Source organism: Pelmatolapia mariae, linkage group LG10_11, assembly GCF_036321145.2.
Source record: "Pelmatolapia mariae isolate MD_Pm_ZW linkage group LG10_11, Pm_UMD_F_2, whole genome shotgun sequence".
NCBI lineage: Eukaryota > Metazoa > Chordata > Actinopteri > Cichliformes > Cichlidae > Pelmatolapia > Pelmatolapia mariae.
In genome coordinates, this window is record NC_086236.1 from 60,684,064 (window position 1) to 60,700,944 (window position 16,881).

A 16,881-nucleotide genomic window follows, 5' to 3' on the forward strand; every position below is an offset into this window, starting at 1 on the left:
CCAAAGTCTTTATTTAAAAGTTTAGTATACATATTAATTAAAATAAACTTATTGGTACACATATTATTTGCAGAAGATTATAAAATTGGATAACAGCAAATATGACTGACAGCAAGGAAACTCATGAAAAGATAATTTGACATACAGTAGTAGGGTACTGTATCAACTGCTATACATGCGTGACAGGTTTTGAAGCATTTTAAACAAAGAATGCTTTAACTTTACTACTTGACAATAGCTTAGAATACAGTAAAACATTTAAACAATTGTGTAGCATGTCCATAAAGCACTGAAGTTTTTCTTTAAATCCAAACTCTGACATTTAGCTGTTACTTGTGTTTAAAAAGGCCTTCTGCAGCAGCTGGGAGCTGAGCGGATGTGACAGCTGGATACGGGGGAGATGTGGGTAGGTGATCAGCTTTGACACTGCTCGTATCTGAAAACAGAATGCAAAGACACACTCACAAACACACACACACAAACACAAATCTCCAGTGCCCCAGTCTCTTTTATTCTTCCTTAAACACAAACACAGACAGCCCACGCAACAACAGCACACGGGTGAAGGAGTGCTGCCTGTCAGCGCGTGGCGTGATATTATGCCACAGTGTCAGAGTGATTTTCAGGCTGGGGTGATTGGTGAGTGTGAGAAGAATGTGAGGGGCACATGAGTGGCAGTGCAAACACACAACATACAAAAGCACACACAGGTGATGCAACTGTGTTTGCTTACCGCTCCAGTTCTTTATAGACATCATCCTCTCCTCTTGGCTTCAAATCCTGACATAAAGAAGAAAGGGGAAACGGGAAAGAGAGAGAGAGTGTGAGTGAGAGTGAGAAGGAGTGGGACAGAGAGGAGAAGGATAAAGAGATGTACTCAGGCCAGATTTATGTCCCTCTGGTGTGTAATGAGATTGATTTGTTAATACCACTAATGTAAGGGTGACAGTTGATAGGCAATGTTTTTATCTGAGAGAAGGCTGATAGATTAGAGGAGAAGACTGGAAGTGAGAAGGAAGACGTATCTGCTGACAGCTTAGGGAGGGTGCAATAGAGAGAATGAGACTTTGTATGCACTAGTGAAGATGTGTGTCACAGTTACTTGCACAGACACATGCATGCACAGTGCCTGCATGTGTGTGAGTGCATAATAACTCACCATGTAGACTGGACCCTGGGGAGGGGCCTGTTGGGAGGGGAAAAAACTGGTTTAATGAACATCAAGTGACAGAGAGGGAGGGACACTTGAAGTCGGAGGAAAACAGAAGCAGACGAGGGAAGAAAAAACATAAAAGTGCACTACAGAGAGAAGACGGTAAAGCAGAAGGGGGAGGGAAGCAAATACCAGAGGGGCGATGGAGAAGCGGGGAAGATGAGGGCAAAAATTATCAGGAGGTATTTAGTTGAATTCATCACCTGTCTAATATCTTCAGGATTCTCATAGATGTTCTCTGCTTCACCCGAGTGGACAGACAGAGACTGCTCGATACCTGAGTACAAAAAGACAGTTACTAGTGTACACACACACAAACACACTCGGCTGCACAGGGATGGAGGAGCTGGGAGTGGGCTGGGGGGCAGATTCATTACAACAACCCCAGAGGATGTCACGGCCCAGATCACTCAGTGGAAGCCAACAGGGGCCGAAGATGGACGGAACACGGAAAGCTGTCAAAAAAGAAAACGCCAGAAGACTCACCGCGATCAGAAATGTGTCTCTGTCTCCATAGCAACACACCGACAGCTGCGGCAACCAGGGGCACCAGGAGTAATAAAGCAGCGAGAGAAGGGCGCAGGGAGGAGGTGGTGTCATCGACACTCTCTACAAAAGGAAAAAGTGAGAGAAAGAGAAAAGAGAGAGAGAAGCATGATTTTTTCCAAGAACGGTGCTAATATAAAACTCAGAGAGCGGTGATGGTGTGCGGTTGAATGACATTAAGGCTGTCCAGGAACTTATTGCTGTTTGCTCTCCAGTTTGTTCTAGTCGAGCAGGGGGGGAAACCTTTTTTTCTTAACACTTGGAGCTATATTTTAGGACATTTTGCACTTCCAATTTCCTGAACATGTTACATGCATTTGCATCATACTGCTGTCAGACATAGACAAAGAGTGCAGTGAAATAAGGCGAGGAAATCGAGACTCTGACAGACAGAATGAATAGTCTGTAGAGCAGCTTCGAAGACATCGATCTGACAGACCCTCCGTCTGGACAGTAAAGGCTGTCAATTTGAAGCGTGGATGAGAAGACGGAAAGCAGCAGTATCAAGGAGACCAGATACTCTCTGATCATTACAACAAACAACAAAAACTCAGCAAAATGCCACTTCCACACAAAGCTGTTTATGCAAAAACAAAACCCTAATTATTCCATTTCTCATTTTCTAAATATGATGTAGGTAAAATCTGGAGATGCTTTTCTTTGCACTCCCTTGACATCTGATCCCAGCAACAAAAAGCTTCTAGGCAAACTGACAAACAATGGGGGATTGCAGTCTTTCAGCCAATCCCGGCCGATGCAGTATTTAAAAACAGGTGGTTTAAAAGCGTAGGCATGATTATCACAAACATTACATAAGCACAACATTAGCTCACTGTTGTACAAGTCAAATTTGTGGGAAGAGCACATGCGTGCAATCAAACTTGTCAGGATTGTTTGCATAATGACGGTGACATCAGTCTTGCAAAACACAGCCACCGGGCAACATGGGAAGCAGCAGGGTGGCGACTGTTTCCACAGAGATTGCGTAAATTAGTGCACCTGAACAAGCGCACCGTTGTCTGTCTGCTCAACTGTAGACAGAGCACAAAACAGTAAGATCTAACAAACGTCTTTGGGTTACACAAGAGAAGCCTCATTCACTCTCAATCACTGCAAAGACTGATTATGTAATTACATAATTAGCAGAATTTATGATTAACTCCTTCATTTAAGATTCTCCAAAGGACAGAAAACAGGTGAAAAGTAAAGTTCACTTTCACCAACTTTTCACAAATTTTGTTTGAAAGGGGATTGGCCCTTGGGCTTCACCTTAGCCCCGGTGTCTCAGCTTTTAGCCAGCTTCAAAATAATCAATCATTATGTGCTGTGTGAGGTGTAATTGATTGGTGAGTGAGTGTAGAGGTTGCTAATGGAATATTGTAGTGAGAGCTGACCCCAAGACTGACCTGCTCTGTTCTCCATGCCAGCTTTAACGCATGAATTATGGTAATTGAGCACAGTGAAGTGAGGCGTAAATGCCCCTAGATTCTCATGACCACTTGTCCTCTTCTTTCTTTCTTTCTTTCTTTCTTTCTTTCTTTCTTTCTTTCTTTCTTTCTTCCTTCCACCTTCCTCTATATTTTTACTATTTCTTTCCCCCATTGCCACTTCTTTACCTCATCTATTTAATCTCAAATGAGGTAGGGAGTGATTTATATTACTGCAATTGTAGGGAGGAGTGCCTGATAGGAGGCTGACTGAAGAACTGCTTGAATGCTTTGCAAACGATGGACAAACTGAAGATAGAAAATGACTGCAGAAAATCCCTGACATTTGAAGTATGTTTTGTGCTCCTCAGCACAATAATTGGTTCAATTCTGCATTCTTTGAACTGTGCCACCGGTGAAAGAATTTTGACAGTGCATTGTTATTTTACCTCCTACACCATGCACTCTGCTTGGCTTACATTTCAGTTAATATCCTAAAATTATAAATATAAATATGGGTTGTTTGGTGCACTAAAAACTTGCTTCACTTACTTCCCGCTCAAAGCACAAAAATGATGCTACCCGAGATGTCTCCCAGAAAAAAAAACAGTTCAGAAACCTTAAACTGTCACTACTTATTGTCACATTATCCATTATTAACCATGATTTGATTTTTTGTGCTATCTTGCACTATTGCTGTGTTTGTGCAGTCTGCCACTTTTCAACAGAAAAAAAATGTAGGTCATCCAACACTCACATTATTTGAATTTTCACTCTGCTCAGTCTAAATTCCCTGTGACATGCTGGAAAAATGCAACGCTTGTCATATTTATTCTATATACAGCTGCAAGAAATAGTTTGAATTACCAGAATTTATGAGGCGATTACTCATAAAATGTGGTCTTATCTTTATCTAAGTCACAATTATAGACAAATCTGATTAAAAATAATAACAAACACAGAGCTACCAGCCAGAGTGCAGGCTGAAAGTTGTTACACTCTTGAATTTATTAACTTGCTGAACCCCCTTTAACAACAACAATCTCCAGTGGATTTTTTCCTGTGGCTGCTTCTGAGACTTGCACATCTTTGAGACGCTTTTGTTTCAGTTCATCAGTATTTCAGGGACATCTTGATTGAACAGCCCCCTTCAGGTCAAACCACAACATCTCAGTTGGGTCGAGGTCAGAACTCAGAATTGGTGTGATGTTTGCAGGACGCCCACTCCGAGGGAGAGCAGCTACAGTCCTGATTTTCCTCCACTTGTAGACAGTTTTTCTTGTAAACTCATGAACACCCATGTCTTGAGAGAAATTCTTTTGGAGCCCTTTCTAGCATTATGCACTTCTATGATGCCATCATCATGTGAGAATTGCTTCAAACCAGTCTATCTTGAGAAGAGCAGACTTTGCCAGTAACCTGACTTTGTGTGCATTTATTTAGTAAGAAGAGGCACATCTCCAGCCCACACTTCCAGTCTAACCTGAGCACAGAAGCTCCCTAACTTTTCTCAGCCTAGACTTTAAATATTTACTCAGTGTGCTCAATCTGTGCATAAAAATCGCAACTTCTAGCTACATATTGAGTCAGATTGTGTTTGACTATAAGCATGACTTAGCTTATCATCAGAATATCCAAAAAGTCCAAAAACTTTCTCTTGCAGCTGTATATGTATCGCAACCTGACCGCTCCAATCAGACAAAATCTTGCTGCCTCATCTCTTCTCCTACTCGCCATTCACCCTCCAACGCTTGTTCTTTCCTGTGCATTATTCTTATAGCTTTACCATCACCATGCATCACGATGAGCTCTGGGGGCCTTCAACCCAAGTGATGTATTGGGTTATGGGGAGTGAACTCATCTCTGCTAAGGGATTCATTCAACTGTCACATCCTCCTGTGCTCCTCCACAGCCACCAATACAATAAGCTTGAATTATTTAGTTTTTGTGGGAAGAGATGTCCTAAGGTCTTGTCTTCTTATACTCAGATAGCTGGGTGAGTTTGATGAGAAAAAAAAATAGCCTATATGGCTTTATATTTTCTAGAATAAAATGCAGAGTAGAATATTATCCAATGCATTAAGTTATTCAGCTGGATATTATCACAAAGACTTGTTGTACAGAAGCTTTGACCTGTGACCTCTTTAGCTACATTAAGAAAGCATAACATATGGTATCTGTCACGAGCTTTCGTCTCTGTAAACCCGAGGCTCTCTGGCAGACGAGCTGACCTGGGGTTGGCTTGAATACGCCATAGAACGCTTCGTGGAGCAGATATCTGGGAAGCATCCACATTCATGGTTAATTATTCCCAAGCAGACAGGAAGTCTGCCAGGACTGTTGTGTGTTATATAATAGTGATCCTAAAGAAAATCAGAAAACACACCAACCTTTGGACAAATTCTTCACAACCTTTGGAGACACTGTGATAGCTTGTGTTGCCTGAATTGCCTGCCCATTTTTCAGGTGGAGAACGCAGGTGTAGTTTCCTGCTATGTCAGAGGTGATGGGCAAGGGCAGACTGGTGGTGATGCTGCCAAGGCTGCTGCTTGACATCTTTAGCTTTTGACTCTCGTTGTGATGCTTCCACTCGACTCTTCGGACCTGGGACCGCCCCGAGTAGAGGCAGATCAACTCTATCTTTGAGGAATATTTCTTGATTTTAACTGTGGAGGTGATGCAGAGTGATAAGTGGATGAGTGGAGGGCAGCACGGGAAGAGAACGAGACCAAAGAAATAAAGGGAAGTCAGTAGGAATGATGAGTTAGAGAAAAGGCAGTTGCGGGGGGGAACAAGGTGTGTTAAAGGGTAGTGTGTGAATATAGAAAAGGGCAAGGACAGATAGAGAGTAATGAGGTAAAGGGAAAGTGATATGAAAAACAAAGAACAATTCAGAGAAGGGTCAAAATAATATATATTCATTAACTTGATTTGCTGCTAATGCATCGCTTGACTGTGACTGATGTTTAGTGTCTCATCAAAGTGGAATGAGAATCCATCTGGGTGTAATCAAGCTCCACAGACCCCATCCACACACACATAAAAAACACACACATTTCACTCTTGATTAGCGTGATCAGTGTGGGCCACCTACAGCCTTGGTGGGAGGGCAGCAGGTATAATCATGCATAATGATACTTATAATGAGGTGGGGTAAAAATATATGCATCACATGATTAGTGCATGGGTGGTGCATGGTTGGATGTGTGTGTGTATGGGATGCAGATGTATAAAGCAGGGTGACAGTGACAGTGACTGATCGGCCGGTCATGTCTGGACAACTGTGATGGATGCCAAGGGGACTGTGATTAGTAAAACCCTCCAAGGCCACCATGACAGGGCATGGTATGTGTATGTGTGCATATTAGCTTTGGTGAATGTGAGTGATAATGTGTGCTTCTGCAAAGTGTGAAAACTCCCCAAGGCACACTCATAAAAATCAACAAGCACTCTGCTTGATTTTTCTTTCCTCCTTTAAATTTATGAATTGAGCAAATGTTCTTTTTCATGTGTGTAAAGTCAATGTATTCCTTTAATAATGTAATTTATCAGTGGCTGCAGGAAATTTTCTCTTCCTTTATTCTGCAGTCAGAGTGCATCGTCTGTAGGAACACTGAACTGGGTTAGAGAAAAAGTCGGTGTCTTGCTCAAGGACAATTCAGCAGGAGAAATGACACCTTGACACGGGCCTCCTGGAAGGAAGTCTCTTTTCACTACAGCACTCTTTGAGCCTGCACTGACTTTGCAACTAAGCTGCACATAGTTTAGTTTCACAATTTATATGGTTTTTGTTATATGGTAAGTTCAACACCATTGTCCAGTGTCATTGTGAAATGTATTAGCAGAGGAACAAAATAGGCATTTATATTAGTTCAGTATAAAGACTTTGTTTTTTCCAGTGAAAAAAATATCTAAGGTTTGCCAAACAGCCTTAAACATACTCAGACTTATTGTGCAGCAAGCAAAGACGCTGCAATGAGGCTGATTTTATTAACATATTTTAGACTGATCTACGTTGTTAGAATGGGCTTAACCTCACAGTCTAATGCAAACTAGGCAGTTCTCAAAAAAAGAGGACCCACTGATTTTGACCCTAAAAGGTTTTCCTCCCACATCCAGGGTAACTTAGAACTACGACAAAGATAAAAAACAATGACAATAACTAAAAAAATGGCAGCTAAAATTGTGGCGTAAAAAAGAAGGAGGTTGATTGTCTGGAAAATCACTGTAGCTACTTTTTATGTATCGCTATATTTTGAATTTTTCTGTAACAATATCCTGGTAAATGTGAAATTTTCAAGCCGAAAAAAGATTTCTGTTAATCATCAGTTAGATACTAAGCTAAACAAAGCAAGTTATTTTGATCTATAATGTCACCCCGAGCACAAAAGTGAATAAGCATGTTTCATTTAATGTCAAAGTACTGCTTTAAAAGTGTACAGAAAAATGAAAAAATATAATAATAAAAACAGAATAAGTAGGTGGAGAAATATAACAAATGGAGATGCCACCAGCGATTACATGAAAGGTCACTGAATGAATTGATGAGTATGAAAATGATGAGTGAGTCATATGTTATGGCCTTTGCAGGATTTCAGCTCAACACAAAAACATATGGCATACTTTATGATTAAAAGACCAAATAAAATCCATCCATCCACCCATGCATACCTACATATATATACATACATACATACATCAACTGTTTATCAAGCTTGTGGTAGTAATATATTTTGAAGGCAGCGCTTAAATTCTTCCAGCAAATTTAAAAGACTAAAATCTCTCTAGAATCTGTGTCAAGGAGAATAAAGACAATTTGTCTTTTCATGTATCCCTTTTATTACAGATGCTTGCATAACAGCATCCTTTATGTCATTCTAACACATGTTACACTAAAACCAACAGTCCTAATCTCCAGTGACCCACTGGAGCTGCTCCTATTGTTTTATTCCTTCCAGTCCACCTCTTTCTACTGCCTCCTCCCTCTGACCCCGATCTGTACCTTTCAGCACGCTGAGCGACGTCCTCTGGCTGAAAATGTTGTCATTGAGCAAGACTTCACAGACGTAGAGGCCACCATCTTTCAAGTCAGGAGTAAGCAGAAAGGAAAAGCTCCCAGCCTCTGGGTTGTAGGGTAGACCAGCCATCTGTAGTTTCTCGTTTTGATTAGTCATTAGAGTACCCCTCCAACGGTCATAATTGAACACCTTCTTCATATTAAATTGATTTCTGGTGTCTGGAGGAACCCAGTGCACCTGCACATAGTCCCCCACAACACCAGGACAGGTTAAGAGGAAGGATGTGTGAGCCTGAATGGCAGTGGAGATCAGAGGACCTGCAGGAAAGGGTGGAGGAGGACAGATATGGAGACATTACTGTCCAAGAAGACACATGGATGGGGAATTCAGACTTAAAAAGTGGATGCATGAAGAGTGGGGTAGAGAAACTATAAACAGAATAGCAAGAAAGTGGGAAAATGGAGATAGAGTAGGGAAAAAAATTCCTTCAACAATAGGGATTACATTCTTATATGCTGAGAGTCACTTCTTCAGCTCTGCTCTTGCATTCTGCTCTGCCTGATTACCAAGCTGCTGACACAGGACTTTCAGACTGCTTGTGTTACAGAGTTACTTACCATGTGTTATATTGGTGAATGAGGCCACTTTGTCAGCTGTGGGGATGGGGTTGGGTGGGGGGCAAAAAGCAAATAATGAATAATACATAAACGTAGCAACTATAATATTCACAGGAGGACTAGCTGGATTTTAGTGCAGATCTACACTCTGCTTTTGAGTCTTGAAACTGGTCTATAAAAGTAAATACTTTGAAGAACTGTAGCTACAAGACTTCTAAATAAATAATGCTGTTGCTGGAGTTTCTGGCATTGATGCCCACTTGCACCATCAATAAAAGCAACAACAAATGCATTCTAGCTCGTAATGCTTCTGCACGGCTTCTCTTCTTCCAGTCAGCCTTACCAGCAACTGTTACATCCACATTGAAAGCAAAGAGACGGCTGCTGCTGTTACCCCGGGGGTAAACCATACAGACATAAGCACCATCATCGTTGTTCAGAACTTGCGGTAGTTTGGCCACAGTGTTGGTCTTTGACTTTTTTTCGCTCTTCAGTGTAATATCACCAGGTCCTGCCCAGGTGACCTTTGTGACGGCAAAGTCAGGAGTGACGCTGGCAATCAGCCGTAGGGTGCTGTGCTGAGGAATGGGTACATCGGGGAAGACGCTGACTGGAGATGAGAAAGGAAAGAGTTAATTTGTGCAAATGCACTTAATTCTCCAGGCATTTAAACAAACATTCATTGTGGCAGGCAAAAACAGCCTTTTATTGCTGTATCTGGATGATGTGAGGCTCATTTCGATTGGAAGTAAATTATTTATCTGCTGAGTAACTATCAACATAAATCTTGTGGGTTTTAAAGTCCAGTGTTTCCCTCTGGAATGCAGTGGATTAAAGGTTCAAATAAAACAGTGTAAACCGAGTTGCATATATAGGTGCACTACTTGACTTAAGAAGATGCGCCAGATGTTACGAAATAAAAGTGTGGTTGCAGAAAAGATCATTTCCTACATGTTTGCTGTAATTTATAAATCAAGCAAATAATATTCTTTTAGTTGCAGCATTGTGAAGAAGAACTGTGTATAAAAAAAGACATAGAGAGATTTAAAAGAAAAGGAAAGAAGAGCATGGAGGAGCCGAAGCGCAGAAAAATCAAAAACAACTAAGTTAAAGTCTCCCTCCACTAAAAGATTTAGTTGGTATTTCTTCTCCTGGATGTGGGACTCTACAGAATGATGGATGTTCAGAGACACATGAAAACTCTTCAAGTGGAAAGTTTCTCTGAGTGTACCTAAAATGTGTTCTTAAAGATGAGTACCCAGAGGACTGATCTGGGACAGACATCACAACTACTTTGGAAGTCAGTGAAAATTGAAGCCTGGACTCCACAAACACTGAGAACAGACTTTTTCAGTGGCAGCTTGTGTCATGTAGTAACACTTTGGAAATTCATCTATCTGTTTTCTTAACTGCTTATCTGCTAGGTGTGGTTGGCTCGAGCCCTCGTCATGGTCTGACAGGGACTATAAAGACAGACCACATTTTTCCTTCCCACTGTCACCAACTGCTTGTTCATGAGGGTCGTCTGATTGTGTTATTGTAGGGTCTTTACCTACAATGTAAATTTCCCCTGGGTGACTTGGAGAAATGGTGCTATATAAACAGAACTGAGCTGAATTTGGAGGGAGGGAAGGTAAACATGAGAAGAACCCTCACATCCACACCTACAGCTAATTTAGAAGCACCAAGAAGATGGAGTACCTGAGGAAACCCCATCCAAACTTCATGTAATCAAGCAGGAGGTTTTAACCTACAGCTTTCTTGCTGTGCCAACCATTGCACTGCCATGCAGCCATGCTGAGAATTCTTGAAAACCGCATTACAAAATTATTATTTAACGATGAGTGTGTTTAGATCTCACAAATTACCTGGAGGGGAACTTTAATCATTTATAGATCTGTATAAATACATATGCATACTTTATATATCTGAAAAGATAGTAGGAGTATCTTTCAAATGCACTATAACGTCTTGTTATTCCTACCTGTAAGGATGGCTAAAAGGATAATCTCCTCCTTGAGTATCTTCTCTTGTTGTCGTATCAAGCATGAGTAGAAACCAATGTCTGCTGCTTCAGGCTTTAAAGACAGTGAGAAAACCCCACTGTCTTTAAAGTTAGAGTCAGTCAGTTGCATGGATGGCTTCAAGGCACCTCCAGAGATCCTTTCATTTGCACTGGCTAACATGATCAGTTTCCACTCATTTGTACAAAATAGCTTCACCTTCCAGTTAATGGTCACAGCCCCTCTCACACTTGTGTCATTGCACATCAAAGTGGTGAGCATTCCTTCTCTGACCACCACAACATCGTTCCAATCTGAAGGAGAATAGACATGTTTGCCATTATAAAAGATTAATTCCTGAAGCTGAAATGCATTGAAAATATAGTCTTGCTTTACTGCTCGAGTTTTTTTTAATCTTGTGCGCAAAGGACAGGATTATGTTTTTCAACTCAAGAAATGACTCTACACATGGCCATATGTAGAGTAAAAGCAACTATTACAGTAAATCCTCATCCCTATTTATGAGTAAAAATGATTTAGATGAGTTTAGCTGAGGCTATTATGAGGCTTCTGCTGTTAGAGTCAGTCATACATAATGGTTATCTTTCAAAGTCTTTTTAGCACAGAATTCCTCTCTTTGTTTCCCCAGACGGTACAGTATTTCCTTGTAGAGCTGTTGTGGATGGATAGTAACAAAAAGAACTTTGCACTAAAAAGACTACGGGAGATAAAACCTCGATTTATGTAAAACAGACTACTAAAGCATCACATTGGCTTCAAATGAATTTAAAATGCATTTCAGAAAAAAAATACTGTGGATTTTTCCATCTTATGATAACTGTGGGCATATCGGTGCCGCATAGAATTAAATAGCGAGGTAAACTGGACCAGGTGGCAAAAACGACAAAAAACAGCAAAAGGAGAGAAGAAAGCTTTTTTCCTTCTTCTTAACTTGGTAAAAGATATAGTAGGTACAGTTCTTTTTTAAATTGACCCTCTGGGACAACAAAATAAGCCTCGCTAGGTGTGACTCATCATCATAATTTACATTCAGAGACGTGAATTCATTAAAGTTTGCACTACAAAAGCTGTAATTGCTGGGAAATGAAGGCAGTGTTTTCAGCATGAATAGTATAAAGTACAGTTAAAAAATGTGCTTCCAAAAATCACAGAAATCGGTTCGTACCTGTGATGCCGACGCGACAAGAATATACCACAGAGAAGGAAGCAAGAATAAAGGTGAGAAAACCAGCCTCCATCACAGATTTAAAGAAAAGAAAAACCACTCTCACTGCACCAGTTGTCTCTGTCTCTGACACTGTGACCTTTCTTACTCTTCTTCAGAACAGCAAGAAGTATTTTTCTGCATCCTCCAATATTATTGGTTTGCCTGAGTGGCATCTTAACAACTTTGCTGCACATCTTTGAGCCGAACAGGATATGGAGCAACCAGAATGGACATAATCAGCAGGAAAAGACTGTTATTATTCCAGTCATGTATGTGTGCATGGAGCTGATAAACTACATACACGGGCATTACCATAATGTTGGTGTACAATGTTTTACAACACTTCCGAGCTGAACTTCAGGGCAATTAGTAACAGAACTTCTGACCCCAACGCCGAGTTTGACAAAAGGAACGAGCATGTACTCATGTGCGTATCACAATGTGTGTGTGAAACCGAGAAAACGATAAGAATAACAGAAAGTGAGGGATTGAGGGAGATGAAAAAGCGAGAAATAAAGAGCTTGGGTTGGTGTGGGTGCACTGCAACCCCTAGGCTACATGTCTTTACATCCCATAAATGTCTTTAATTAAGCTAAAGGTATTATCAGCTCCTCTGAGCACTATTACAGATTTTTCCATAATTACCATTGGGTGAATGGGGGCGGTGAAGAGAGATAGTGAACGAGAGAGAGAGGGAGAGAAAGTAGATATGTATTGTGGGTGTCTAATGACAGGGAAAGAGAGAAAAAAAATTAAGAGCAGCACGAGGGGGAGAAATGTGGAAGGAGAGGTGCTCAGACAGAATAAAAAAAACCCGGGGAGAGAAGAAGTGTGAGAGAGTGTTGCAGGGGAACAGAGACAGTGTGACTTCAAAGAAGCCTGTGGCTGCTGACAAAGAACGTGGTGCTGATCCTGTGGCCCCTCCTCTATGGGTAAATAATCACCATAAGCCTTGGCTCTGTCTAATGAAGCCACTGCCAATGAGCTAATATCTGTTAACTATGCGCTTCATTATCACTGCCACAGACCCCTGGAGAGCATGGGGATGGAGGACGGGATGAATAGCAGCAAGGAGTGAAGGACGAGTGGACAAAGAAAACTGAATGACATGGGAAGAGGGAGAGAGGAAGGGAAGGAAGGAAGGAGAAATGAGGAAGGGGAGGAAAGTGAAGTGTAAATGAAGGGAAGGTGTAAGGGTATGAGATGGTGAGAAAAAAGGAGTTGAGGTACTGTGTAAAGAAAGTGGGTAGTGGCTGGTAAGTGGAAGGTGTGAAGGTCAATTTGGTACGGGTATGAAAAATGGATGAGTGTGGGAAGGAAAAGGAATGAAACCCTCCATTTGGTGGCGACTTTCTTTAAAGCTCCTATTCTCCCATGAATGCATAAGATTTAGCAGCAGCAGTGCAGGTATGGGTGGTCCTCGCTCACTTCCCATGACTGTGCTGGTCTTCTAACACTGTGCTACACAGCCAGGAGGCGGTATGAATTCCTTTTTAGGAAAAGAAGTCTAAAAGAAAAATATATTTTACAGCTGTTTTTTTGGGTGTGCACACCATTGCTTGACTTCTGATCACTATCAGCGTCTTCAGAATTTGCATCTCACAAATAGTCTGGAAATAAGAAGCTTGAGGGGAACTGAGAAAAGGAAGAGAACGGCAGGAAGAAGGCAACATGGTTTAAACTGTGGGACTTATGGAGATGTAATTACATTGGCTGTAAAACACTTGGGTATAGGGATTAGACCTAAACCAGATAATGCCATTGCTATGCTAGTGTGCACCCTGCTTCAGAAGAAAATAGGGCAAAATGAATTGGAAGTTATTCTGTAGAAGAAAAAAATCTCATCAACAGTGAGTGTGCTGGAGTCTGCAAATAGATACATGAGAAGCTGTTTCCTTGTGATTTGATTTTTGTGGCTGCCACTGGTTTTGTATTTTGTCGTTCATTAATGAATGCTTATTGATTTTGGCATCTGCTGTTCTGGGGTTTATATGAGCTAATGTCACGCCTGTGCGCAGAAGCAGACAGCAGAGGGCGTAAGCATCATCTGCTTTATTTCATCATGACTCGGAGGAATTGTGTAAGCTAACTTTATGTTGTTGTTGTTTTGTTTTCTGGCGTGTTTTTTTTATATATAGTTTTAGGTTGTAAGTCACTTTTCTGTTGGCAACAATTAGTAGCCTACACAAATTGCTGGTGAGATTATTTTACTTGGCAGTGCCCTAAAATTGGAAGTGGGTCGTGAAAACGGTATCATCCTGATGCTTTTGAAGGAATAAATCTCCCCCTCAAAGTGAAGCACATAAATTGTGTGACTCTGTTCTTTACGCACCAGCTCTACTGCGCATCTGCCCGTCAAAGAAGAGAGATCACTCCTCTGGTGTCTTTCCTCCCATTTTCTTCTTTGGTACAGTTCATCATCGGGGGTCTGTGAACAGCGGGTGCTGTGTGGTGAACAGATTGGAAAGCTCCATGAGGCAAATCTGTGACATTGGGCTGTACAAATAAATTCGCATTGACTTAAAACCTGCTGCGTAGTTTGGATGGTATCTAGGTGCAGGTTGTATTCCAGGGAAAAATTCTTTCAGCAATTTCAACAAGTTGTTCTCTGAGCCCCCCGCCTGCCATCGCTAATCTTAATTGTTTTTTTCGGAGGGGGGTGGGGGGGATAAGGACTGTGACGCCTGATGACATCACCTCAGTCACACACACAGTTCGACAGCCGCGCGCTCACACGCAGGAAATAGTTGTTGGAGCAGAGAGAGAGAGAGAGAAAGAGAAAGAAAGCAGCAGTTCTTCACATCCTGAACACCGGCGGAGAGGAACTATTCACCTGTGCGCTGCCAGGACGAATTCACGAGGATTTCCATTCATTTTTAGCACATTTTGCTTTAAAGACGACCGAGGGACACTTCAAACAAGAATCTCTGTCGGACTCCTGACCTGTCCTGTAACCAAACAAGTTTTTATTCTTTGATTGAGTGAGATTTTACTCCGAAGTTGACCTTTATTTGAAGTTTTTTTTTCTTCTCAAAGCCCTATTTATTTCGGCGAGCCTTCGTGCCTGGGGTTTTAGCGGACCGTAATCAACCATGGCGAGACATGACTCCCGAATCTGGCCTGAATGCACAAAAATGATAGGACTGCTCTGCTTGGTTTCGTCGATACTTCTACAGCACGGTAAGAAAAGATCACTTATAACAAGTCAGTGGTGTCCAGCTCATTGCCGACACCGTCTTGCTTTCCATTTTCTTCTCCGAGCTTGAATAATTTAGGAGAAGACCAATTTAAACCTGACTACCACCTGTCAGGGCGGTGACGGGCGAAGAAAATCCAGCAGGTGATTTCCTTGCTTTCTGTACAGGCGACGCTTTAACTCCTCGCTTTAACTCGTCGGATTTTCTCAGAGTTTTGACTATACTAACGTGAAGTGCGGTGGTCAGAGAGATAACTCTTTATTTTAACTATTTCTCTCTGAGGTTTTGATCGTAAACCAGGCCCATCGGTCTTTGACCCGAGTTTCGGTCGGTGACTCAACGCCATGTTTAGTTTCCCTAAGGTGTGGCGGCTCTGTGGAGCAAGGTGTTGAGGCGAGGTGCCTGCTGCGCTTCATTGGTGACCTCCCCTCTTTAAACCTAGGCGCTGTTTCAGTTTCTCCTTCGTATTCCTTTTCCCACCTTAAAGCCCATTTCATCCCCAGTGCCCCCCTCCCTGCTCCTTTTCATTCCTGTATCCACGCATTGACGAAAACTGGTCTGGAAACGGCTCTTAATGTACACTGAAACTGACAGAGGGGGCAAGAACTGGACAACTTAACGCATAGCCCGTTCTGGATAATATCTAGATGGAACTTGCGCATGATTTTCTTTCTGTGCACCACTTGCATTTTTTTTAATGTAATCCGGCGTCTATTACTTTAAGCAAAGTGACTGGCCACGCCTGCTCGCGTTAATAATTCAGCTGTTTTCCTGTCTGCTTGAGCTCAGGTATCGTACAGGTACCGCGACCGCAGAGCTCCCCAAAAATATTCCTGGTATGCACTTAACCTATTAGCATATGAATATGTTGCAGGAAACCAGTTCAACATTCTCGCTGCCTTTCCTCACTAGACCGGGTATTTTGTTTTGTTTTTTTCCTGTAATTGGGGCAAGAATGTAGGACTAGATCTAAAGTCCTGGCACAGCTACAGTATACATTTTCAATAGTGAGCGGGTTGTGGTGTTTTTTAATTGCAGTTTTTGAGTTATTCATGCAGTGGACCTTTTTTGTCCGATTTCATTTTACAGAACATGAAGTGCTCTTAGTGGAGGGAGAAAAGTGGAGAAAACAAAACAAAAGGCTTTACATATTTATGAGTGAGGACGAAAGCAAGGCATTCCCTGTGCAGGCTCAAACGTGGCTTTTTCTTTTCATTTTTAGTATTTTTTTCCCTTTTTTTCAAAAGGGACTTCTGTCTGACTTCCTTTTGGTTAATATGCTATGGGGAACTGAAACTTTTTACTGGTCTCCTTTTGCATTTTTTACCTTCACTTTTCCCTCTAGAGGTTTGACAGCAACCACTTACCTCCACTTCTCCAGCTTAAATCTGAGAGCGAAAGAAGTTCATTAATTTTCTGCAAAGTTTTCAATTTAACATGGCCCAGCTTTAATGTAAAAACCTATCCAATTCAATATTGAATTGGATAGGTTTTTAATTATGTTGGCTTCTGTAATATTTCTGCGTTCAGCAGACAAGTGGCCTGCCAGTTTAAGCTCTGAAATTGAACTATAATACCAACCCCGACCCCCAAGATCACCACGAACCATGGATGTGGGTCAGAAAGGCTTGG

The 16,881-nt window shown here is 41.6% G+C and overlaps 2 protein-coding genes across 3 annotated transcripts in view; one reads left to right on the forward strand and one right to left on the reverse strand.

The window, feature by feature from the left end:
• Positions 1–62: 62 nt before the first annotated feature.
• g6fl (g6f-like) lies at positions 63–12,147 on the reverse strand. The gene is made up of 11 exons (XM_063486360.1): positions 12,011–12,147; positions 10,806–11,138; positions 9,165–9,431; positions 8,822–8,857; positions 8,189–8,521; positions 5,577–5,852; positions 1,700–1,822; positions 1,417–1,490; positions 1,160–1,186; positions 734–780; positions 63–436 (listed from the first exon to the last, which is right to left on the reverse strand). The coding sequence occupies exons 1-11, from the start codon at positions 12,081–12,083 to the stop codon at positions 415–417; spliced, it is 1,611 nt and encodes a 536-aa protein (XP_063342430.1). The 5' UTR covers positions 12,084–12,147; the 3' UTR covers positions 63–414.
• A 2,630-nt stretch (positions 12,148–14,777) lies between these two features.
• Positions 14,778–16,881, forward strand: part of si:ch73-22o12.1 (nectin-2) — an 84,720-nt gene continuing 82,616 nt past the window's right edge. For both annotated transcript variants that reach the window (XM_063486215.1, XM_063486214.1), the window contains exon 1: positions 14,778–15,232. In XM_063486215.1, coding sequence (XP_063342285.1) covers positions 15,145–15,232 — 88 coding nt within the window. In that variant the 5' untranslated portion in view covers positions 14,778–15,144. The remainder of the gene's footprint in view (positions 15,233–16,881) is intronic.